Here is a 27284-nt window from a genome sequence, read left to right as displayed (position 1 = left end):
ATGCTAGTGTTTAGCCTCAGATTTGATAAAGACATTAAAAATGTCTGTTATGTGGGGCCAATCACTTCTGCAGAGGAAGAAAAGAGGAATCCCAAAGAGGTGGAGGCAGTGCATGCACTGAAAAATGAGGCAACAACCACCATTGTTAGCAATACCAATTGATAACAACCTCTACATGCACACAAACAGCATAGCAACATGTCTATGGATAACAATTAATCAGTAATATGAGTACAACTGATTTACTGTGAAACAAATATAACAGAAGTGCCATTAACAGTAATGGCGTGTTTCCACCGGCTCTACTCGCCTCGCCACGGCACGGTTAAGTTGTGTTTCCGCTAGCATAGTACTAGTACCAGGTACTTTTTTTAGTACCTGCTCTGGCGAGGTTCCAAGCGCACAGAGTACGTACTATGCACGACGTCGCCAGACTGCCGGCCACTGATTGGCCAGAGTCTCCAACAACTACCAGGGAAAGCACTGCTGATCACAAGTGGCATCACAAACCCTGCCGCTATATTTCAGTCCAGTGACTGTGTCAGACGGAGTCTGTGCTCCGGTCATGGAGGAAGTACTGAACAAATATTTTTAATTAACTGATTCTAGTGATTTAATTCAGTTACACTGAAAACGCAGTTTCACGCAGCCGTGCAGTGATGACTCCCACGTTGAGGTACTATTTTTGTAGTGGAGATGCCACCTAAATCGTGCCGTGTCGTACCGTGCAGTGCAGAGGTGAGGCGAGCCGGGCCCATAATGGAAAAGGGCCATAAGAGTAGACATGTTTGGCAGCCATCTTGGAATCCTAACTTGATGAGGTTGCGCCAAGCTTCCAAGTTGGAAATTTTAGTTTCAAATACAAATGGAACACACCATGTTACAGTTGGTGTGAAAGCTTGAGATTGTGAATTTGTTCACCTCAAAATTCACAATCTCAGGATTTGAGGATGTTAATGTGGTAGGCTAATACACACAGTTCTCAGAACACACCAACTGCTTACACCTTAGTCTTGAACAAATACACTGTCAACAATAAAAGCATGTCAAAGTAAAGGAGGTTCAGGAAAAAAGAAACAAAACTGCAAATAGCTTGAACTGATTTCACTCTGGGATGCTGGTCTGATGTCATGCCACTGCATCATTTACTCCTCCAAAACCTGACAGGGTGCTTGAAGTGGAAAAGTCTGACCATATGACTAATCTCTTGAAGACAAACTTATGGTTATTCATGTATTAAAGATGCACAAGATTTTGTTTCCTGCATATATAAAAGCATTTTGATAAATCACTGTACATTTTGTCTATATGTAATGGCGGGAGGATCCCATTTTCTCACCCCCTTAGTATAAATCTAATCAATGTGCCTCTCAATGTCACACCATAGTACAATACGGCAATGATCTCTCATGAGAGTGGGGGGTGTGGGGTAGGAGTGTGGAGGCTTTAATGAAGGGAGGGGGAATAGAGTGAATGATGAGCAGAAAGAGAAGATGAGGAGAGAAAAATGTAAAAAGGCTATGAGGCTGTAGGTTGGGTCAGGATAGGTGTGTTGACATCAGCAGTACAGTAACAAGGAGAAAAGAAGGGGGAGGAGCAAAGCCACAATTCTACTGTAATCCTCTTGCTGGAAGCATGGACTAGATGATGTGTGACAGTGAGAAAAGCAAGGAGAGATAAGAAACACTTCTGTATGAGAAACAATTCTGTATGAGAAACACTTCTGAGGCTCCAGACTGGAACAAAGGACTGCAGTGGAGACGGTGTAGCAGCAAACGTTTAGATCACAAATCCCATTCTTACTGCGCAACATCAGGCAGGAGCAGGCGCAGCAGTACGGTGGGAGGCATTCTTGCAAGCATAAGTGAAGCAGTAATCAGGGTAGCAATCCAAGCACATTTACCAGAGGGATGGAGGAGGGAGGAGGTGGGAGAGAGGGAAGAGAGAAAAAAAAGAGAGCAGATCACTGAGAGGAGGGAGGGGGGTTGTTGCATGCTCACACAGACAGCGATAGAGTGATTCCATGAGCAAGAAAGAAGTACAGAGAGGCAGAGCCCAAAGCAAAGATGGGGAGAGAGCACCAAGACAGAGGCAGTTGGCAGGAGTGAGGGCTGCACACATATGTAAGCAAAGGCAAGGAGAGAGAAGGATAGTGGAGGTTGTAGGAGAGCCAGAGGAGAAGGAGACAGAGAGAGGGATGCAAGATGATGGAACCCAGAAATAGGCTTCTCAGGACAGCTCTTCATCTCAGCTCTCTGCGGCAGACATGACTCTGAGCACTGGACTGTGCTGAAATTAACCAGAGGGACAACACAGGACAGCAGGTCTATAGTACACTGCCTTGGTTCAGCCTCACTGGATGCAGCAAGGCAGTTGATTTATTACTGAGTCGCTGGGTGATAGCGTGTTTGTGTGTGCAGCTCTGCGTGTGTGTGTGTGTGTGTGCAGGTTTTTATAGGTTCCTGAGGTGCTTGGAGATGTGGGAGCAACCATTCCTTTAGTCATAAAATGACGCTCAGCAGGAAGAGGCTTTGTGTGCTGGTGAGCATCTGTGGTCCTCGATAGGGAGAGGGAAGACTGTGATTCAGAGCTGTCACTCGATGCAAGTGTGTGTCTTGTCAGAGCTATTAACTGAGGTAAGCCAAGGAAGAATCAGCTATATGTCGCGCATGTGTGTTTAGGTTCAAACAGCAAGGGTGCTGCAAAGGCACAGATCACTCACAATGCAAGGACAAGCACAGAGCAGCACTGATGGTAGGGAGTGCAGCTAAGGTACACAGAGTGTCCCGGGGGTTGGGTAGAGGACGAGGAGAGGCAAATGGAAAAGAGAGGGTGATCATGGCTGTCATTGGTGAACTATAGCATATGCTGTAGTGTAGAACAGACTGGTGCGGCAGAGAGAGGGCAAGCATCACTGCATAGGGGAGGGGAGAGACTGAGGGAGAGAGGAGGGGGAGGTAATCAGCTCAGTACCTCTCTTTCACCAGGAAGAGAAGCACAACAGGACAGGCCCAGGAGGACACTCAGTCACACACACACAGTCAAAAAGGACCTGACTAGTGAGTTGATCAGTGTGTGGAGGTCAGAAGGGAGCTGGTGTGACACAGGGGGCTGGGTTTACCCCACGCTGGCTGGCAGGTCTACCAGAGCAGAAGCTGATCCTTGATTGAAGAAGAAGACGAAGTAGAAGAAAGAGGGGTCGACTCCCCAAGTGCTGTTTCCTCTGACAGCTCTGCCACCTTTCTGTCACCATGGGGGAATGGACAATTTTGGAGAGGCTGCTGGAGGCGGCTGTCCAGCAGCATTCTACCATGATTGGAAGGTAAGACTGATTGATTTGTTTTGTGTGAAAAGGTTTTATTTTACTATATGTGTATCCATTTTCTTCCATAAAGATGATGGAGTGAGTATTTTTAAGTGTACATGTAATTCTGTGTGTATCACTTGATGGTATCTTTACAGTACCTACCCACCTCGGGATTGTCCCAGTGCTCTTCTCTGTTCTACAGTCCCCCACAGTGATCCCTGCCTCCCCCATTCTCTCCACACCCCTGCTCTCGTCACCCTTGTCCTCCACAACCATTGTTAGTTAAGGGATACTATCCCTTAACTAACAATGGTTGTGCTGTATATAATCAATTACGGGCCTTAATGGGCATTATAGTTCATTCAGAGAGGTTCCTGTGTTGATAGCATTAGCCTCTGTATTAATAGATTACACTTAAAATGGCCACAGACCAATAGGACAGAGGTAGGAGAGGGATGTGGGAATGAGGGGAAAAGCAGAGGCGCAGAAGATGAAAGAATGGTGAGCAAGCAGGTGTAGGATGTACACAGGGGAGTAGGTGGATCTGAGGTATGCCAACTTGAGAGAGAGAAAAACATTTATCCAGTATGTTCTCATCAGTGGAGACTTAGTAAGAGTCAAATTTAATAATCTCATATTTTTTGTGAGTGGTACATGGAGAAGGGTTAAACAGATAAGCTCTTAGTTTGATTAACAATGGAGACATGCCACACAGAACAGTGAAATTAGTGTGCAAAAAAACAGAAGTGATCCACATCATCGCTGCGTGAACTGCAAATGGGAATGTTCCCACAAAGTAAACACAATCCACATATCATTCTGGGGTGCTCATTTAGAAAAAAAAATGAAGAGTCAACATGCTTTAGATTTTGGAGCATGTGTGTATAGGTCTGTAAATTGAAAATTGCATTTCAGGGGAAAAAATACCCAAGTCATGAATTGGGTTTGCACTGCTGCTCATTAGTTCATATCACAGGGCTTCTGAAACAAGGGCATGGTCTAACTTTTGTGTTCCAGCAGCTCTCTCGCTCTCTCTCTCTCTCTCTCTCTCTCTCTCCCTCCCTCTATCTGTGTGTGTGTGTCTATGCTATGGTTCATACACCTTTTCCAAGGTCACTTTTAAAGTGATGTTTAATGCTTTTCCAGCACCTTGCAGCTGTGGTAAACGAATATCAACATACATACTCAAAATGATTATTTCACTCCAGGACATAAAAAGAGATAAACGCTGTCACTGTCACACACACAAGCTAGGTCCAGACCTAATTCTTTGGTATTTGTTTATTCCTCCGTCTAATAAGCAAACTGTTAAGTCAATAAGCTACAAAATTCAAGATCATGCGCTTTTCAAACCTTGAAAAAACATTAAAAGTAAAACATTTTCAAGGATTTCAAGCACCCGTATGAACCTTGGTGTGTGTGTGTGTGCGTGAGAGAGAGAGAGAGTAAGAGAGAGAGAGAGAGAGAGAGCGAGAGTGAGAGAGAGAGAGAGAGAGAGAGAGAGAGAGTGTGAGAGAGAGAGAGAGAGAGAGAGAGAAAGAGAGGTCAGAAATCTGCTGGTCAGGAATCTGAAACCATATGAGATGGAGATTTTCCTTCCAACCTACCCCAAGTAATTTTAGTGATTAGCGAAAGTCTTCTTTGGATGATAAACATTTGTTAAAATCGCCTGGTCTAGTCAAGTGTAACGCAAACCTGCAAATAACTGAGCATGTTGACTTGATTTAAAGATGCATTAAGCAATTTATAAAACTCCCTCTTGCCTCTGGAGTTACTACCACTGAAAATCAACATCCTACTTTGAAGCTGTGTATTTCTTTCATTTTCAGCTCATTGGTTTGGTTTTATGAAGTAATAAAATCCAAACAATGATTTATTTAAATGTTGGTATTGCTGCTCCTAGCAGAGAAGCTAAAAGCTAACTCAGTGCTAACTGCAAAATGGCAAAGAGCTGAAGAAGTAATGAAAGAATAAATACGTTTAACAAGCCAAAAAGACACATACTACTATAGGGGCTATATGCCAGTGAATATTGGGATTACATTCAACAGGTGGCCAGAAAAAGGAGACCACAGGGATATCCGTGTTGCTCTGTTTCTGCTGGATATGTAAGTAGGCAACTGTTTGCTAATATGTTAGCCATAACAACGTCATTAGCTACCTGCTAACTGTTGTGAAGGTGTTCCGGAGTCTTTCTGCCCCCTAGTGGTCAACAATTACTTAATGCAGCTTTAAAATTCTGTCCTGGCAGTTGAATCAGTAATACCCTGGAAGCACAGGGGTACAAAAATGGTGAAAATCTATCTTTGGATGATTCAGTGACTGTAAGCCACCTACAGTTTCTCAGAGGCACAGAAGCAACTCTCAATTTGTCTGCTACCTCTTTCAAAAGTCTTAACGAATACTTGATGATGTAATGGCTTTCTCTTATATGCTTAATTTGTGCTATTTGTTGATCATGCACTTCACTGGCTGAACATTATAACCGGTTCTTTGAATACCTAATAAACACATTTAGTAAAAGGAGCTATGCTTTTCTGGGTCAATTTATGCACATAATTTTGTTCTTCATACAGAGTATATGGCTTCCAAACTGACATGAGATAGTTAATTTAAATTGTGAAGTATCGTAAAAGCCTTTGATCATACAGGAAGTAGTATCTATGATGACCACAGCAATGCCCTACTGTGCTGAATTCATTAAATTGCTCTGTAAATGATCCCTGTGTGTTTTGGCTTCCCTCAAACTGTGTTTGTCCTACAAGGCTCTCTACTCTACCCGAGGGTATTAGCTGTAACATTAGCCGCTTTCCACTGAGGTTCTCTCTTTCTACATTGCATGTTTATACCATGCAAGCCAAAATTTATTGTCTCTCGAATCACTTTGAATATTTTACAATGTAGGTTCCTAATTTTTTTAGCTTTGCACTACAAATATTCATTTTATCTTTTTCAATTAATGTTTACAGGAAATATAAAATATATTGGAAAAGTATTGGTAGACAGAGAGAACTTGTGTTAGAGTGTATTAATATTTAATTAAGTGGTGGTCTGGATCTTGACTTTTTACCTGTCGACAGGCATATTAAATATTCATACGATATTACACGTAACACAAAACCGCTAAAGTTAAAGACTTGAGTCCTAATCCTAAGCATGTGTCTGCATGGTCAGGAAATCAGTGACAGTTAATATTTAAGTGATCATTAAGATGTTTTTTGGATGTACCAGCAAGTTGGAGAATTGTTCATCACTGGCACAGTTTTGTGCTGAAAAGGTGCCTCCTAGATTATTCATGAGCAACTCCACACTAAATGATGTACAGAGTCAAAATTGTTGTACTGACCTCTATGGGTTGAAAGGTTCAAGTCTGTTGTACCACTGATCACACCCAACAACTCAGGTGGGTGTGGTCAGGTATGTACACCACCAACTTTGTGTAGTGTTGCACTGCATTATAAGTCCTGCATTTCAGAGGGGGTGGCCAGAGCATGCAGCAGCCACTAGATGGCATCATATACAGAATGTTCAGCCCATGTGTAGTGTCGTTTTTTAAGAGTTTGCATGTGTGCACCTGCAGCACCAGTGATGCAATGAACAAAGCAGTGAAACTTCCCCAGGACTGTTGTGTCTCCCCTGCATCAAAACTTTGGAACGTGGATGCATGACAGTGATCTGTTTGATTGCCAACCCTCTTTCCAGCAACAAGAGGATAAGCTTTCACAAGACACTCTCAGATAGCATTGTTGGATGTCTAGACTGTCTAATACAGCTACAATTAAGATGTGTCTTAATTGTAGGTTTTAAGCTAACCCATGCCCTTGCATAGGACAGATAATAAGACTAGGGCTATAGAACTGTGATCAAAGAAGGGATAGAGAAGCTCAATGCAGTGGCATAGGTTAGCTTAATTATGGTGTTTGAAAGAAACACACTTGAGAGTTGCTTCTGTGCCTCTGACTAACCACAGGTGGCTTGCACAATATGACCCATTCAAAGATTAATGTTGTGTATTGTGATTTCCCTCAACCTGACTTCTAACTAGGCAATGTTCAGTGAGTGTGCATGGATAAGCAATTAACATAAACCTTCATTACACTCTGAAAGGAATCATTGTCAAGGCTGCATACTAATCTCAGATTCCAGTTTAAACTGAAATGACTGTCTATTCATAGTTATACTGATCCTGAAGTGATCAGCATAAGGCAGTTCAGTGTGGGCTGTGTGTGCTAATTAGGAAGCCTCCATGAATTATGTTTATTGCTCTTGATGTAACCACAGGTTTCCTGATAATAGGTGAAAACACAGTCAGGCTTATTGTTAAGAACTGGTGCTCATAGAATGAAAATACAGCCTCATAAATGCTTTGCAATCTTTCTAGCTGCATAAGGCCTGGGTCATAGTAAATGTTGCCTCAACATTTTCTGACTACATGGACCACACATGCTGACTGTGCATGATTCCTGTCCAGTTGGGGGTGCATCCTTGTTGCTGTCCAAAGAGACACTGAAGACAGTAACCATGCACCCTGACTTGAGATTCTGCAAGTATAACCCATCGTTCAAAGTAGCCTGGGTAAACCAGCAATTTGATACCGCTCTGCAGACAGTTCTGCAAGGACACCATTTCAGCCAACTTAGATAATTTCCAAACACAAACCAGAGTGCAGCTGTCAAATTGGCTGTTGCTTCCATTTTAAGCGACTTGCTCCACAAAGGTCCCCCAGGCAGAAGTCATTAGACACCATTACATGATACATGATACATAATACATGATACATGGGGTGGCGTAGCTCAGTGGTTAAGACCGGTACCCCCTTATGCATAAGACATCATGATCACAAGTTTACCTTCACCCCTGGTAGGTTGTACTCAATTCCCTTGTAAGTCGCTTTGGATAAAAGCATCTGCTAAATGACAAGTAATGTAATGATAGCCATCGCTCTTAGAAAACTACAATAAGCACATTTCTTAACATGTTTTAAGTCGTTCAGCATTTGTCGTTCTTTGGTCTGATTGGTTGTAGGTCTATCCAATTGTGTCCAGAGGCATTTGGATCAATGTCGGTCGCGGCTCTTGAGAGTGGGAGGTGACTTTGCCAGTTCCAGACCTGCATTTAATGTCACTCAGATGCGATCTGGCATCTAAAACCAGACTAACAATGACACACAAACAAGGGCAAGCTCCTGGTCAGAAATCACCACTCCTGCAATGGAATATGAGATCTAGAACATATGTGCAGAACACTGTCAAGTAAATGCATTTGAATAGCGGTGCACTGTAGACATCAAACGCAAGTATGACCCAGGCCTAAACAGTCAGTTGACAACCTTTACAGGAAGCAAACCGCTACAGATCAGCCTCAGGTGACTTTCTATAGACCTCCACATAACAGATGTTTTGTCACAAATGTATTCAGTTGATATACTGATGACATGCAGCTGTATTTGTGTAAAATGACACCAGCAGCCTTGATAATGTTTGGTATGTAGTTGTGTTAAAGGTTTTTACACAGACTGATTCATTTACATTAATACTTACACATATACATTCAATCTCTTTTTATTTAACATATTTAATATATTTGATAGTTCAGGTTTTTTTGTGTTTGTATGAGGCACTGACACATAGACAAGGACAGTGCCCTCATTAAAAAATGGCTACCAGCAGGGACACAAGGACAAAGGGATTTCATGGTGCATTCCATTAGGAGTTGAAACTCAGAATTGTCAAGGTCGTGAGGCATTCCTTACAGAGGAAAGCCCCCTGAACTCAGATTTCCTACTATGATACCCAGAGCAACTTCACCAACATTGACATTGGATTCGAAAATGGCTGCCACCATACAAACACTGCTACTTTTACCGTTAATAGCACATCTGTCATTTTTGTTTCACAGTAAATCAGTCGCACACATAGTACTGTTTAATTCTTAACTGTAGACTTGATGCTATGTGGTTTGTGTGTGCAAAATAGTATGTAGAGTGTTGTTATTGACTGGTATTGCCTGTAATGGCTAACAATGGCTCACCTGAGATACGTTTGTGCACATGTTTTTTTCCAACTGGAATGTTCTGAGTTCCGATTTAAATGGAACAATTAACCACTTAACAAGGGAGAGGTGGCGGGAGGGAGAGAGAGTGTGTAGCAGTGAGGGGCGTGGTCCAGTGGTGAAATCTGGGGGGGAAGGGGGAGGAGTCTGAGACAACAAGCCTCATACTGATTAGACAAAAGAGTGTATAAGTGACAAGCATGGACTTTAATAGCCAATGGCAAAATTTAGCCAGTGGTGAGTTTTGTCACAACATGTATCATTTGCATCTGGATCAGGGTTTAGTTACACTTTAAAAAACATTGAACTCTCTACAAATAATGTATTTTCACATTTAACATAATTGTGTGACACATACTGTATGTGATATAGCATACTGCAGTAAAATGACAGTGAAGACATGTGAAATAAATCAAAACACAACATTACATTTACATGTGGTGCTCAGATGTATTTCAGATGTGTCATATAATATTTTAAATTAATTTTAAAAGAACATGACAGAATGAAGCATTAGGTTTGAATTATTCACCTTGTAGTTTGGAAGGAAGCGAGAAAGACAGTGAGTTGATGCATCTTCATCCGCACTGCAATGCTGTAGTGAGGTCAGTGCCAAAGACAAGTACAGTGAAAAAAAGAAGCAGAGATAATGGTGGACTAGGGTGATCTATGGAGGATAAAAAAAAGTAGTTGGATGAAAAGGTAGAGGAGAGGGAGTGAGTTGCAGAAGCAGATCAAAAAAGGTGTGTGTGTGTGAGAGAGAGAGAGAGATGACAGAGGAAGGAAGTTTTCTCTTTGCAGAGGTTTAGTGAAGAAACTGTGTCAGTCAAGGCTCCTTCAATTCATCTGAATGTAAAACTGGCTCAAACATCAGGATAATAACATTGTGAAAGGCATTACATGCAACTATGTATTCACTCTCTATGCAAGCAAAGCAGTGCAGGTTTAGTGTAGAGGCAAAATAACTCATTGTGTATTTTCAAATAACAGTTATCTTACAGTAATTTGTTTTATATGATCTCTTGTTCCACTGCAAAATTGAGTGAAATAATTTATTATTCACATCACTACCCCCTTGAGTGTTTTTCATACTTCATAAAATCTTAATAGGTGTGGCCCCTGTTGCATAGAAAGATATCAAGACAACATCAAACATTTATTAAGATCTGACCAGCCTTTTCATTTAATGGACAAGGTAATAAGTAAACTCTCTGTTGTTCTTGACTCTGAAAGCATGGACATGCTTGAAATGATTGATGGACCCAATACATCAACATCCAGTTTGTTGGCTCTGAAAAGCCTAGATGGATGCTCGACTCCTTTGCCCTAATGTCCACTCCTGTAGCTTTTACTTTTCCTAAATAGGCCAGGATATCCACAGAAGAAGGTAGCCTACTTTCAAAAAGGGCACACCACTTCTCCCAAAATAATCAGACGTGCAAAAACTCTGCTTTAACTGAGAGCACCATTCTGTCTGATGGTATTTCTTGTATCATTAATAGTTGTCTCCCTGGATAAAATCTTTGCTGTCTGAAAAGACTGTGACGCAAAGGAAAACAAATGGGGCCATATCTGAGCATTTTGCTTGGATTAGTCATCCATCATAGAGCAGAGAGGAGCAGGTCTATCTTTCAAATGAAACATTTTTTCCTGCGCATGTAGAGTTGTCATTAGTTTATTTGTGCAGCAATGTGTGATGTTGAATGCTATTGATTATACTGTTTGACGAGGGAATTTGCCACTAAAGCTGACCTCAGCTTTCATTCAGCACAGGCTATTATTCATCTGAACAACACATCAATAGTGTGTGTGTGTGTGTGTTGTCGTAGGCATGTAACATTCCCCTATAAGCAATTTTTTTGAAATATTGTTATTTTGTTAAACAATTATTTATTTGTTAAATAAAGGTTTTTGTTCTCTCTCTTTATGACTGGGAGCATACAAAAATTATAAATCCAGACACTGTGTTTATCTGTATTTGGAGCTCATAAAGGCACGTGTGTGTATTTTTTCTACTGACATATAAACAATTTTAAGCTAAGTAAAAAAAAAAAATAAAGAAATAAAAAATAAAAATAATATGTTATTTGTGTCTGAAAGTGTTAAAAGTCCAGTCCGAAGCTGCAAAACTTTGACCAACAACAAGACAAACAGTGGCAACTTACCTTAGCAACCCCTATTTGATCACCAATGAAAATATGATGCCAAGTCAGCAGAAGAACAGAAAATAAACTAAAGAAGTATTGTTTGGACTACATCAGACAACTTAAAATTGTGGTTGTTTACATTTTTTACATTTGTATTACAAAAAATATGCTTGCTAATATTTTACACCCATGGTATCTATATAAAATGGTATAATACAAGCCAGCTCCTTAGCTTCCTGTCAGTTGTCAATAAGGAATTTTGATTTTGCAAGGTAACATTACCAATTAAAACGTCCAATATCGATTGTAAACATTTGCATTGTTTTTGGTACCCTAACCCTACAAAAATATAAGAAACAAAGCAAAAATGCTGATCTAATTAATTAATTTCCTCACATATTTTTCCCTCCTTAGGTAGAATACAGATAAAGGGACAATCTTAGAAGAAGGGCTAATTTTAGATGGCAAAAAGACAAATGGGATGGAGGAGGGCTGCATCTGGTTTAAGCTGCATCAGCATCATCAAGCATGGTTGACCTAAAGGAAAAGTGGTGTGTGGAATTTCTTCAAACACAATATCCTCCAGCTGTTATTCACAGAGAGTTCTTACAATAAAACCTTTTTTTTTTTTTTTTTTAAAGGGATATTTAATAAACAATGTAAATGTATTATCAAAATTCAGGAACAATTTTGATGTTAATGGTCTGTATTTACATAGCGTTTTTCTAGTCTTGATGACCATTCACCCGTTGACCTGTGCCGGTCAGACACTGTGGTCAAATCTGCCGTCACTTGGCTTTCTGTGGTCAAATCAGCCCCTCTTAAATATGAAGTGAGTCAATTATACTCAAGCGATCCAAACCAAGCAGTCCTATTTCCGGTTTTCAAAATAAAGTCCTATCAAAAGTGAACACAAATTACTGAAAAGAAAAATGTTTAATTATAGGTCAAAACTATTTTATCAAGTCATTGTGATTCCATTGTGTAAATATAATGTCAAATAAAACATTAGTAAAATGTATTGTGGCTATATGATGTATATAGTGCAGCTATAGTGTACATCTTACCCTAACCCTATACAAAAGTGCCCTGTTTACGATAAATACAATTTTGCACTGTTATTAACCATCATTTATCTAGTTATGTGTAGATTAGTTCTGTGTAGAAAATTAGATTCCACTTACTTCTAAAATTCTCTAGACATTCTTCAAAACATGATTTTAGTATATTCATCCCACCAGCTGAAAAGACCTGAAGGGATTAAACTGTTTGAGAGACAAGCAAGCGATAAGGGGTAATAACTTTTTCCACTCTGATAACTAAACTTCCTAATTTCTAACGTCTTTTTCATTATGTGCTGCCACCAGCAATCAGTGGAGCTTATTATTAAGACGTAAGACGAATATTTTTACATAGTGTTTCTCCACAGATAATATGGAATTCAGTAATCTTCGGATTTTCTCTGTGCTGGTATTTGTCTTTGTTAATCTTGACTCAGGTACAGTCAGAAGTGACAGTGTGAATGTGTGTGAGAGTAAAATGTGTGTTTCTCCAAAGCATCTGCTGCTGTGCTCCAGGTCATTTCTATCCCAGGAGGCTAGTGACAGCAGCTGCTGCATGAATGAAAGTGCAGGAGTGTGTGTGTGTGTGTGTGTGTGTGTGTGTCTGTGTGTCTGTGTTAGGACCTTTTTTTGGCATAAACACTGACCTTGTCAGGACCAGCAGTCCTCATGGAGTCCAGAGCCTGGTCGTAATGAGACAGAATCTAATTTACGAGGAACTTGTTTTGGTTACAGGAAAGATGTCAATTGTGGTTATGTTACACTTTAGATTAGAGATAATGTCTTGGTTAGCCTGTCCAAACCCAGCCAGCATGTCCATGCGGGTCCCATAAGGGTTATATTCGGGCTGACAATATTTGTCCGTGGTTTCCATGGTGCCTCCAACTGCGTTTGCCATTGTTAGGACCAAAAACCTTATAGACCACAGGAAGTGAGGACATTTTGGCTTGTCCTTACATTCTCTCACACTTAAAAGGGCAGTTACGGGCGGTTATGACTTTGTTTTAGGGTTAGGTTTAGAAATAGGTTTAGGGTAAGAATCTTAAAGAGTTTTAATTAATAATATTAATACTGTACAAGAATGTGTTCATACGGATGAGTGTGTGTGTGTGCATATGCGTGTGAGAGGATCCACAGGGAAAGACAGAGCCTGCATGTTGAGGTGAAAAACAGTTGAAGAGCGGTTCCCGTTCCACTGTTACAGGTCAGTCAGCTGCCCACACATCAGTTTCTGAAGTCACAGAGCAGTACATTTTAAGGTTTCGTGTCCTTAATCTTTACTTCGTCTTAATCTTAACTCGTCTGTAAGCTGCTGTTGCTCTCTGCACCCTGTGAAAATACCAGCTGTCAGTGACGCAACCAAGGGAAAATGTGAAAATTAGGAAAGAGACTTACATGAGATCAATGTTACTCTTTTCAATATCTTCCTCAGTGTCACAGATTTAGAATGTTTGAAAAGTGAATGAATGTTCTTAGCGATCAGAGGATCCTAAAGGAATCCAGCAGCAAGTGCTGTTGTATCTGCACTCTCTTCATGTTGTCCTTTTTTGAAACCACTCACTGACTGTGTATCCTGTTTTCACATTCAGCCCATCAGGATTGAGGTTCTGAAAACTGTAAAATCTTTTTCATCATTTATGAAAGTTATTAAATATTCTGCAGGTTCAGGCCTTTGTAGCTGTCCCACCCAAATCTGCTCAAACACCCAGTATTGACTTGTTACACTGCAGTGCTTAAAACACTGATGTTTGCAGATAACCACTGCCCACTGTTTTCTGCAAATGCAGCAATCTGCTCCATGCTGATTACCCTGTTATCCAGCTGGAGAGTGCACACCTACACATACACATACACAAACAGTACACGTATGCCTGCCGACACAACACTTCATATTTGTGATGTATTCGTGTTTTCTTGCTGATACCGTACAGAATTTTTAAAAATCCTTTGGAAAGAAAATTCACAAAAGTGCAGTCTATAACTACCACAATTCTCCTCTGAGGCTGACGTAAGGAAACATGCTGCTCTGTGCAGCCGACAACAGAGCACCTTCTGTCTTTTAGACAGAAGGTGGAGCTTGAAGTAGGAGAGCTGAAGATGCAGAGTTTTGGTTGGGAGTCACTAGGATGGACAGGATTAGAAATTAGCACATTTGAGGGACTGCTCAGGTTGAGCAATTTGGAAATAAATTAAGAGAGAGTCATGCTTGAGATGGTTTGGTCATGTGCAGCAGAGGGACAATGATTATGTTTGACAAAAAGACACAAGGGCTATAGGACAAGATGGAGGCAGATGCATATGACAGCCAACATTTAAAATACCCCTTTACTCTTCATCCAATCAAGTGCTACCCTCCGTTAGCACACAACCAAAACACATTTTCTAGGCTTCTGCTGGCAGATTATTGACTATATTTAAATACATTAAATCAAAGGTAGGGCAGCCCATATCCAAGCCGAAGGGAATGGGCTTGTAAACTGAGGGTTACCAGTTTGAATCCGAGCCAAGTCATGGCTTGGGCTACCCCTGAGCAAGATACCCATTGCTCATTGTTAATTGGACACTCTGATGGCCTTTTTCCACTAAGGTCCTGGCTCGCCTCGGCATGGCACTGCATGGCACGGTTTAGATTGTGTTTCCACTACAAAAAAACTACCTACTCAACGTGGATGGAGCCATAACTGCACTTCCTTTTACACGCGACACACAAACGAGTGACTAGTGACTTGCAAAGCAGTTGCTTTCAGTGTAACTGTGTAAGTGAATCATTAGAATCAGTTAATTAAAACTCTTTGTTCAGTACTTCCTCCATGACCGGAGCACATACTCCGTCACTGGACTGAAATGAGATGAGGTGAACATATTCTTAAGATATCAAGCTGACGTACATTTTGTCAGCTTGCAGCCATTTTGTTAGTAATAGTAATAATAATAATGAGTATTTATGTCACGAGCCAGTTCCTGCCAGTACCCCATACAAACACACTTAAAACAGTATCCCTTTAAAATTAACAAAGACAATATAATTTAGTTTACTCAGCATATGTTAGGATGAGGGATTGCCAGTGTATTCCACAGTGGCATTCTATTTATATTTTTTGCAGAAATCACACAATTCAACCATCTGTTAGTTTTGGATAGTTATATAGAAAAAAAAGTTTTTAATGATAATAAAAAATCGACCTGGTCTATGAGCTTGTGTCACTATGCAGACTAGACTTAGTGACATCTGTTTAATGCCATTTTAATGTAGCAATATCCCTGTGATCAGAGGAGCCAGAGCTTGAAAAGAAACTAAATGCAGACGTGCTGTAAGTCTTTCCTCCCATGTTCACAATGACACTGCCTTTATTATTTAAACTAATAATTATCAATCAATCAATCAATCAAACTTTATTCATATAGCACCTTTTCATACAAGACAATGTCACTCAAAGTGCTTCACAAGATAAAAATATAATAAAGGAGAAAAAAAACAACTCATCAAGGCTGCCACCTGAAGACCTGGGAGTTAAAAGCAAAGACCATTAAGATCGAAAAAACAAATAAAAATAATCTTAGAACCGATTCTAAAAGAAATAGGAAGCCAGTTCTGTGCTTTTTGACTTCTTTTTCTGGTCCTAGACAGCACATGTGCAGCTGAGTTATATTCATACATAATTGTGCTGTGTTGATGACAGGTTTCTATATCAATGTAGTAGTATGTCTCCAATGACTTCATGTGGTGCCAAGAACCCTCAGTGAAAAGCCTTCAGTCAAATCCACTGTTGTCAAATGACAAGTGAACGGTGATATCTGTTGTGGAGTTTTCTGTTACCAAATCTTTGGAAACCAGTGAGGAACTCTCTGGAGTGAGTGATGAGAACAGAGGCAACATCAGACATGAGCAGCTGGACCTCAGAGCTGATACATGTAGTTGCCTGTCAATGAATTTATCATATTTCATTAGAACCTGGACGACACAAACTGGAAAGATCTGGGGCCCGTTTCAGAAACTCTGAGTTAAAACCTTAACTCTAGGTTGACCAACTCTGAGCTGTCAAACTCGGAGTTTTGGGTTTCAGAACAGCTGATCAGCATTAACATCAACTCTGAGTATGTTCACTGAGTTAAGCGTGTGTGTTGGGAATGAAAAAAGCCATCATCAATTGAGCTGTGATACTACGATTCACCATGGCAACGGGTATACAAAGAGCACAGCCTCCATTTTAATCCAGTTAGCAGAAATATTAACGCATGCAAATGACCATGATATTAATCTTCAAAAACAGTTATAATCTTCATCATGATGTGATAGGAACATTTCACAACCTGACACATGATGTCTACAGTACCAGATAGTGTCTATAGTGATTATTAGCCTACTGTAACACACAGTCTGACAGAGTCTTAATGTGCACAGAGTCAGGGGGGTCCACATTGAGTAATGTCGTTCTCAACTGATACAGCAGCTACAATGAGACTAGTTCTTCTTCTTCTACGGTTGAAAGTACGTCACTGGATGTGCCTGGACTCGGAGACGCTGCTGTTACAGGAGTGGTGAGGTTCGCCAGTGACGTAATTAGTCAACGGAAGTGCCTTGCCGCTTTGTAGAATTCAGGAAAACAATAAAAGCCTGCACTCTCAGCAGTCGCTGAACTGACTGTTATGGACTTTAAGGGCTTCATAGACGATATAATGACGCAGATACACACCCAAATGCAGCGTTAATTGGCACTTCCGGGCTATGTCCTCTTTAAGAAACAATAGGTGTCCAAAGTGTGAGAGACATAAGCATCCTCGCTTGTCTCCAAAACTGCAATGTCAAGAAACACACAATCAAAACTTTGTTTTAATTCAATGACTGCATTTTACAATGTTTTGGTATCTGTGTTCAGCACCACAAGAAACATGACGTTTGTCTCAGTTAGTGGCTGTATAGAGCTCCAGTAGCTGATGTCACATAACCAAGGTAAAAACCTACCGGGTCCGCACAGATCCAGAGAGATAGTTAGCGGTGAATCACTGCTATGAAACGTGCTCACAGTGAGCAGAAGACAGAGCAATGGGATGCCACAAGCAACAGATTTCATGGTTGGCTCTAGATCTAGTCTGCATAACAACCCTGCCTATCGCCCTATATCAGCTGAGATTGGCACAGCGCCCCCCATGACCCTCATGTGGGGATTAAAGCAGTAGAAGATGGATGGATGGATAGTCTGCATAGCAATGTTAACATAGCAATTATTTACATTAAACTTCCCATTGCTAATGCTGATGTTACAAAGCCAGATTGCATCCATTAGTTTCCCTCCGGAATTATATGGCGCTTGTAAACTTTGCTAGTCACCTGGAATAAAACAAGAATGATAGTCTAAGGTAAACACTGATTATTCTCTGCTGCTGGTAATACTCAACTACAATATTTTACTTTACAGCTTTGCAGCCTTTTGTCTTTTATGCAGGGGGCTTACTTCTAGTTTCTATATATTAAAAATAAAATAATGTAATCATATCTGTATAAAATGCTTTATTATAGGTAACTGATCTGAAGACATGGTTGTTTGTATATTAAAAGTCCTTCATCAGGGTTCGCTGGTATCGCTGGCTTGTCAATTAATGCACATTACCTTGACATATATTCTATGAGAGCTGTAACAAATTATACATTTTGCCAACTGTGGGTGGAACCCAAGAGCAAATCCTATGTTGTGTTACTTTAAGTGCGACTAGAGTCCGAGTCCCTTTCTCTGAACAAATATAACCCTTAAAAATTAGAAATTTCCCTCACAAAATCAAATATAAGACGTGCTTTTAGCTTCTGGTAGACAAAAGGTGCAGAGAGGCTTCATTCAGCTGATTTTCCAAACATACTGAAAGTCACTGTAGCGTATCTACTGGCAGCTGCTCCGAACACAGACGGTTGGACGCTGATGCCATTTTATGGTGTACCCTACTTTTGTCCCTGTGCCTGTCTTTCTTACACAATTATAACAAAAACCAAGATCACAAACAGTACTGCAGCATCGCCCTGCTCTATTTTCAGCCTGTTTCACATTATGTTTCTTACCACCACTGTCGCTCCCAAAGGAACAAACTACTTTTTAGAGGTCTTTTCTCTATGTCCCCTCTGTGTCTAAAAAATCTTTTCCTTCCTTGCACTAAACCTCTCATTTCTATTTCATGGTTACTGGCCATGGAAGGCTGCTTTTGAGGCCTCATTAAAAGAACAAGATCAAGGAATATCATTTGATGTGTTGTGGATTAAAGAACAAAATAAAGACAATTCTTTATGTGTACATTTAAAATGTGCACGTAACACCCACATCACCCAAATTGAAGGCTATTGCCATATGAATCTGCCATTTTCAGCAGTTGTTCTAATCCACCATCTATATCCCTTTAGTTACCTTGGATGCCCCTCTTCTGTCTCCTAAGTAATTGACTTCTCTGTTCAGGGAACATACGCATCCACTGCGTCGTAGCATAAATACTGGGGAGCCCTATAATGTACAGGCTTGCCTCACTCATTAAAAAGAGCTGACAGTGCAGCCCTAAAGCCTCAGTCTTCCACCGCAGTGCCAACAATGATTCAACAGCAGAATCCACTGGACACAGCTGTTTTACTGCAGCACTGATTGTGAAAGTCTTCCCAGGTTTTACAAAACATCACCCACATCCATTACATGACTCTTGAAGCAGGAGCTGTCTCCATTTTAGCAACTGATGTTTAAGCTTTAAGCTACAGATGTGTCAGAGCAGTAAATCAGTAAATATTGGGTTGTTTTTGTTTTGTTTTTTTAAAGACTATTGGAATACTTCCAGCTTTTTGAAATGTGGTTGTATGGGTTACTGACACAGCTTTGCAACTGAGCTCTAAGTGTCCCCTGCTTTCCCTATTGTTAATGAAAACATGGCTGCTGATGGGGACCAAGGGGAAAACCGATTTTTAGCAGCTTCACAAAAGTCTCACCTGTTAAAATCTGCACCTGCTTCATTCTATGACGGCTTAAGAAAATTGTTACCTATTCTTAATACTGTTCACACTTGCATGATGTGTAGATTATGGCTGTGCTGCGCCTCGCTCGCGCATGTGTGTTTTCACTGGCTGCTTGTCTGCTGTGTTTCACTTGCGCTGTGTCTCGCTTGTCTCCCCACACCACCAATATGATTAGGACCTAATTTTCTGATTTATCTCTGACAAAAAAATGTCATGTTATATTTGTTTAATCAGAAGTAAAAATGTAAACATTGTTTGAAAGAGATAATATACCTTGTGTTTAGATTTAGCCAGGACATTAAAACTACAGTGAGAGGTGTTTTATATAACAATGCTGATAGAATGTCAATATCATTATAAACTGATTTTTTTTTGTCCGTAACTTTTATTTGGGAACCGCATTCGCCATGTGAGACACACATTTTGTGCGGTGTAAATACTCTCATCTGTTAACATGGGTACCAAAATGAATAATATGATGGAACGCAGCAGCAACACACACACACAACACGGCTGGTGTGAAATTACCGTTCCCTAAGTCCATACAAATCTGTAATTTTACATCTCAGCACACAAAAGTTGTTATCCACTGCTGTCACAAATTTAGTTTGAATGTGTTATTTTGTGGTTTCGATTTAATTTTCTTTGGTGAAACTACCTGAGGCAGCAGTTTCACTACGAGAAACTAAAACTAAAAACTTTGAGTTTCTTTTTAAACATTGGTGCAGGAGAATGAGAATTTAGACAATTTAATTATCTGACAAAACTGGCAATCTAATGGCGAGATATAGTGGTTGTTATATAGACTTAAGAAATGGTAGGCTTAAGCTGATCTAGAGGTTTTAGTTGAGCCTTTGGAAGAGGGAGCCTGATGAATCCTGGCATTGTCATCTTGGAATATGCCCACATGATGGGTGCATCGCTTCATCTGTTAATTCCAGGTGTTTTTTTGGCCAGGCAGTGTATTTATGCCTAGAGAGATTCACGATGAAGATGAATATGAGGAATGGAACTTTTCCTTAAATTAGTAGACAGCGATGGCTACCCTGTAAACAGTTTTTACCTGAAAAGAAAAAATAATCCTGGAATGGAAGACTGGCACTGTTTGTGCAAATCTAAAAAAATCTAAGGTATAAGACAGTTTTATTAAGAGATGGAATACTCGTTTTAAGTAAACATTTCTTAAATTACATAATTTCTTTGCTTTTTATAAGCACAACTTTTTTACATTTTGGCCAGTTTAGTCCTGTTTTTGGACCATTTTTCCTAATTGTAAGGCACACTACTGTCTGAAAGTGGCTAAATCTACAAGCTGCTTTAGTATCCAACCACACTAGGTATTCCATCAACACATTATCAGACTCAAACCCAGATATTTCTAGAACCTGCATCTGTGCACATGCTCATCACTCTCTCTGTCTTTTCCTCCTTCACCCCCCTCTTGCTGCTCCTCCTCCTCCCTCTGTCTATCTGCAGGATCCTGCTGACTGTGGTGGTGATTTTCCGCATCCTAATAGTCGGCATAGTTGGTGAAAAGGTGTATGAGGATGAGCAAATCATGTTCGTCTGCAACACTTTGCAGCCTGGCTGCAACCAGGCCTGTTATGACAAGGCCTTCCCGATCTCACACATCCGCTTCTGGGTCTTTCAGATCATCCTGGTGTGCACGCCCAGCCTGTGCTTCATCACATACTCTGTTCATCAGTCCGCTAAAGCCCGCGACCGCAGCTATTCTCTGCTGCATCCTTTCATGGATCATCACAGTCACGGTCACCACGGTCGGCACCATGACCATCACACTCGCAAGCTTCATGCACGCAACATCAATGGCATCCTGGTGCACCCTGACAGTAGCAAGGAGGATCATGACTGCCTGGAGGTCAAGGAGATCCCCAATGGACCTCGAGGTCTCCCTCAAACACACAAAAGTCCTAAAGTGCGGCGACAGGAAGGCATCTCACGTTTCTACGTCATCCAGGTGGTGTTCCGCAACGCACTTGAGATTGGCTTCCTGGCCGGCCAGTACTTCCTCTATGGTTTCAATGTGCCGGGAATGTTTGAATGTGATCGCTACCCATGTGTGAGGGAGGTGGAATGTTATGTGTCTCGTCCCACAGAAAAGACCGTCTTTCTGGTCTTTATGTTTGCAGTGAGTGGCGTATGTGTGGTGCTCAACCTTGCTGAGCTCAACCACCTCGGCTGGAGGAAGATAAAGACGGCCATGCGAGGGGTGCAGGCTCGAAGGAAGTCCATTTGTGAAGTGCGCAAGAAGGATGTTTCACACCTGTCCCAGGCCCCCAACCTGGGCAGGACCCAGTCTAGTGAGTCAGCTTACGTCTGACAGAGGCTTCTCTGTCTGGAGGCTCGAGGATGTCTCAGATTTTGGAGAAGATTTTTTCCCTGGCCCAGGACCTGTGAACATTAGGGCACAAAACTCACCACTGCATTATTATTCAGGAGCACAGACATACTCTGTGTAGTCATGAAGACACATCAATTCACAAGGTAGAAACTGTGACACAAAGATGAACCACTTTCCTTAAAAAGCAACTATGTTGCTGGAACAAAGCTTACACCTCAAGCTTACATGCAGGAGAGTTCTGCTCTGTCGAGAGGACACTAGGTGCCTTTTAAAGAAACAACAGATACTGAGCAATGAATTGGGAATTACATCAAATTAAAAAATGTCTGAGGTTGAATTATCTGAAGTTTTTTTTTATTATTTGCCTTTGCTGTAGGTTAGACATAATCCCCTCAGTTTTTAGTTATGTGTGCATATGCAAGAGCTTAAGCGTGTGCATGCATACGCATGTGTATGGGAAAAAAAAGCCAATCTCTTACTTTGAGAATGAAAAAAAGAATGCTAAGCATATCAGAGATCTACTGAGATAAGGTAATGTTATTTCTCATTGTCCAGAGACTTTGACTGAAGCCACTTGTCAGATGAAAATGCACCTTTTTAGACGTGTTCTATGAAAAAGTCACACACACAAAAGTCAATAGCTTACATTGATATTTGAGACACAACACAATGTTTGTGGTCAGTGTTTGAGTAATTTCCTAAAAACTTATTGTCACTATTACTCTTCATATACAGTAGTTTGTAGCTTTGGATATCAGTCAGACTGCAAGCTGACATTACCCGGAAAGTTGTGCTCAAAGTGAGACACGTTGCATTGAAGACAAGTCAGATTTACTTTTAAACATGGTCTTAAGTATGCTCCTCACTCTCAGAAACCACTGAACTGTGTCGGTGTGTGTCAGCGTTTCTACTTTGGCTTGTAAAGTGTGAACACTGATTAAGAGGATGAAAGAAATACATGAAGATTTTGTTTTTAGTTAAAAAGGAAATAGTCTTATAGTCAGAAATATCTCAATATGTAATCTCCAACTTTATATTTCACAAACAGATCTGGTGCCATATTTTACTTTCAAAGTGACTGTACATAGATGATATGTATTAAGTACATGTAGCCTCTTCCCTCTGTGGTATAGACAGGCTTTACTTTGATAGGGGAAACAGGGATTTGGGTGGTACTGAAGATTCATCATAGATTGTCAGCTTTAACAATATGTATTATTAATGTGCTTTTTGTTAAGCCTTCACCCTTTAAGAGAGCATACTTTCCTAAAAGTATTTTACCCTATGGACTTTGAAAAAGGCATGTTACTCAAGCATTAATAGAATGGATAGATTATGACTTGTATTTAAGAAGAGACTGTTTTATTTATTTGCACCCTGCTCCTGTGTAATGTATTACTCAGCATGCATGAAGATGAAAAATATAAGGAACATAAAATAGAATCCCATTGTGGGAATATTGAAAGAGGATAACTGAAAGTCTCCGAAATTGCAGCAATAATCATAATAATATATAGTATGTGAAAATAATATGTGAATAAATAATTATGCAAACAGACCTTGGCTGTGGTGTGTTTACCAAACCCAAACTGCTTTTATTCTCATCAAGATGTTGTCAGGTAAGTGTTATGTAATTTGTACATTCTGGATAAGTCATACTGCTATACTATATCACATGTGAAGACTGGTGCAGGACCCACGAATGGGTAGCAGAAAATGTGCTGAATTGTAAGATATATCTTAAAAGGGCCCTTGCTCGAACACGGATTCCAATTGGTGACCTTGCTGTGAGGCAACAATGCTAGTGACCTACTTTTGACTCAATAGAGCAACAAAACTGCTTGCTTCTTCAAACTAGCCATATTGTCACTGATGGACTCATCCTATCACACAACCATAGCCACATCCAGGTTGCAAGAAACCAGGATGCTTGCTGAACTAACTGACTGACTAACTAACTAACTAACTAACTAACTGACTTCAACTTACCTAGGCCTTTTTACTTCTTTCCCCCCAATGGTCTCTCATTGCGCCGTTACTCACCTGCCCACAATTACACAGTTGATAAAGCTGTAGCATCCTCCTCTAATGTAGCAACCATGTCAAACATGTCATGAATGTCCTTGAGGCCTAACCCCTTTTTTTTGCAGATATTTGTTAACACCATGGTGGCAAATTTTCTCCATGTTTTAAACAATGCAGTTAGTCAGCGTATGAAATGTTCAGCCCACCCTTGTATTGAATGTTTCCTACTAATACTATGTTCATCACTTGTAAGTTGCTTTGGAGTTAGTCCTGTTGTGTAGAATACAGCACAGAGTGTGCTGATGTGCTTTCAGCTGCAGAGATTTAAAAACACATTGTATTATTCAAGACTGATGTATATGATAAATCTCTGAGAGATGCACAAATTATAGATATTTAATTGCTTCACTTCCACTAAAAGGAAATATATGATAAAACTAAAATAATAACTCATTATGTTGTTTCATAATCTATCTTTTACATTACATTACATGTCATTTAGCAGACGCTTTTATCCAAAGCGACTTACAATAAGTGCATTTAAACATTTGGGTACAAATAAGAGCTAGAAGTAAGTAAGAGCTTCAAGTAAGCCAAACTATGAAGTGCTAGTCATAAGTGCGATGTATACGTTTTTTTTTTTTTGTTGTTTTTTTTTCCGTCGTCGTCTTAGTCAAGGTAGAGTTGGAAGAGATGTGTTTTTAGTCGGCGGCGGAAGATGTGGAGGCTTTCCGCTGTCCGGATGTTGATGGGGAGCTCGTTCCACCATTTGGGAGCTAGGACAGTGAACAGTCGCGAGTTCCTGTGCGATCCTCTCAGTGAGGAGGCAGCGAGCCGGTTTGCCGATGCAGAGCGGAGTGGGCAGGCTGGGGTGTAGGTTTTGATCATGTCCTGGATGTAGGCTGGACCGGATCCGTTAGTAGCATGGAACGCAAGCACTAGAGTCTTGAAGCGGATGCGAGCAGCTACAGGAAGCCAGTGAAGGGAGCGGAGGAGCGGTGTAGTGTGGGAGAATTTTGGTAAGTTGAAGACCAGTCGAGCTGCTGCATTCTGGATGAGTTGCAGAGGTCGTATGGCACATGCAGGGAGACCAGCCAGGAGGGAGTATCTTTGTGTTGAGACAGTCGTGCTATGTTTATGATACTCCCAGTACTGTTTGCCATGTTATCAGTGTTGACCTGTGATGAGTAAAGTTACTGAGAGAGAAGAGAAAGGAGAGGTGTGGGTGCGACAAACCTTTTAGTGTTATTAAACGGGCAGCATGTGACCAGATCTCCCAGAGAACAGTGGGAGCACAGTGTGTGGCAGAGGAAGAGACAGAATAATGATGGAGAGTATATTGTGTGATACGATGATGTAGAGTAATGAATGTTATTCATTCACTTAAAGGAATATGGACATTCATTCACTTATGAAATAAGCAAAAAAAATAAGCAATATAGACACACTGTGTCCATACTGACATGAGTTTTGCTGACTTTCTGCTGTGTGGGATATACATTTACAGCAAGGAGCATCTGGCAACACACACACACACACACAGAGAGAGAGAGAGAGAGAGAGAGAGAGAGAGAGAGAGTTAATTCATGTCTAAACAAATGCACTGCTGAGGATGTAGCCAGGCCAGTTGCTGTGGTGACAGGAGGGCAGTAATGACGTTAAGCACCACAGAGACTATAGTAAAAGCAGAAACAGCAGTGCACCATTGCTACTGCTATTGCAGCAAGCCAATACAAGATGTTATAAGTCATACCATATGCCCACTGGACAAAAACGCAGGTTTGGTTTTTAACAAGTTGGAAAAGCATTAATCAGCATTCATTCAAATGTCAAATAACTCTGGGATTGTTCTTTATCAGCTTCTGATCCAACCGTCATTAGAGAGAACACAAGACCCATGTGAACATGTTTATGTTTTGTTTTGTTAGTATTAGGCAGCAAAGCACATTTGCTTCATTTCTAGCGCTATGCTTTTTCATGTATTCATCTTCTAGTCCTAGTAGCATGTAAATAGAATGTCTGTAGTGAACCCTAACCTTTTACAACTTGCATTAGCACTCAGTAATTCATTTTCTCAATCAAATTGTTAGCTGGCTCAAGAGCAAAGTCTGAGGAAAGACATTCCATAATTTATTTAATAGCACCACATGTCTGAAGCTGACTCCATTATAGTGGCTGACTCTAATTGAAAGCCCATGCCATTTGAACCACAAATATTTATAAATCTACAATAAATATTTACATAAATCCCTCATGCCAAATATGAATATACTATATACAAACACCCTAAAACCCAAATAAATACCAATAAATGTTTACAACAATAAATACAGTGTATTCTTTTTATTATTATTGTTATTTTCACAGGAACAGGTACATTTTTTTTTTAATAAATACTTATTGAACTTCACAATGTGCAAACAAATGTACTCAAGTAACACACCTACATAGATACAAGGTGACATCACTGAATGAAGCGACTAAACTCATTTAAAAATTGCCTAAAAATATTATATCTTTTTTGTTCTTAAGTTCATTGCAAAGTGATACATTTGTGAATAAAGAGTTCTTGCCAAACATCAAATTGCATTCCAACAGTTTGTCATCCTTGACAAAGTGACTATAGATATGGAAATTGGAAATTAGAACTTTTTCTTCATCAATTCAAGTCATTTCAGAATTTATGAACCACATCACAAATAAAGAATATGTAATGATAAGTGCTAACAAAGGAGCTGCCCCTAGATGGTGAGCTAACATCACTTGAGCACTGAGAGAATGAAGTAGTTGTGACTGAAGGGACACACGGCACATGTTTTCCATGACAATAAACAGCTAGCTGAAGCTAGCATAGCGATCACTTCTGAATGACTTACTCATAGAAGAATAAGAACTTTATATGGTACCAGGAGTCCAGAATAAGAAGTGACACAAGATGGATGCAATGAAACCGCCAAGTCCACTGAAACTGACTGGAAACGTAGATGCAAGTTGGAGGGCTGTCGGAGTAGCTCGATGGGCAGATGAAAGGAAAACAGCCATGCTGCTCACCGTCACCGGCAACAGAAGCAATAGAGGTCTTTTGACTTTTTTGACACTTTTGTGTCTTCTCAACCCGAGGACAAAAACAAGTTTGATGAGCAATGTCTGTCAAAGAAAAATGAAACGTACGAGAAGTACGTCTTTCGCTCATGCTTGCAGCACCAGGGTGAGTAATTTCATACTTTTTTCACCAACCTCAAGATTAAAGCTCAGTCCTGTCATTTTGGTGATCTCAGAGACTCCACGATAAGAGATCAAATAGTGATCGGAACTAATGAGAAGAAGCTCCAAGAAACTGTTGAGGGAAACA

At 40.4% G+C, this 27284-nt stretch overlaps 1 protein-coding gene across 2 annotated transcripts; it reads left to right on the top strand.

The window, feature by feature from the left end:
- Window positions 1-1915: 1915 nt before the first annotated feature.
- On the top strand, window positions 1916-22789 carry LOC131457921 (gap junction delta-2 protein-like). 2 transcript variants are annotated; one of them, XM_058626452.1, is made up of 3 exons: window positions 1916-3322; window positions 5359-5415; window positions 21022-22789. In XM_058626452.1, exons 1-3 carry the CDS (start codon window positions 3252-3254, stop codon window positions 21884-21886), a joined length of 993 nt encoding a protein of 330 aa, XP_058482435.1. In that variant the 5' UTR covers window positions 1916-3251; the 3' UTR covers window positions 21887-22789. The 2 variants fall into 2 exon arrangements, with proteins under 2 accessions (XP_058482435.1, XP_058482436.1); XM_058626453.1 differs by lacking the exon at window positions 5359-5415 and having other exon boundaries at window positions 1921-3322.
- Window positions 22790-27284: the final 4495 nt, after the last annotated feature.

Source organism: Solea solea, chromosome 4, assembly GCF_958295425.1.
Source record: "Solea solea chromosome 4, fSolSol10.1, whole genome shotgun sequence".
NCBI classification, from domain to species: domain Eukaryota; kingdom Metazoa; phylum Chordata; class Actinopteri; order Pleuronectiformes; family Soleidae; genus Solea; species Solea solea.
Note: the sequence above shows the minus strand (reverse complement) of the source record. Positions and strands in the feature narration are given on the sequence as shown.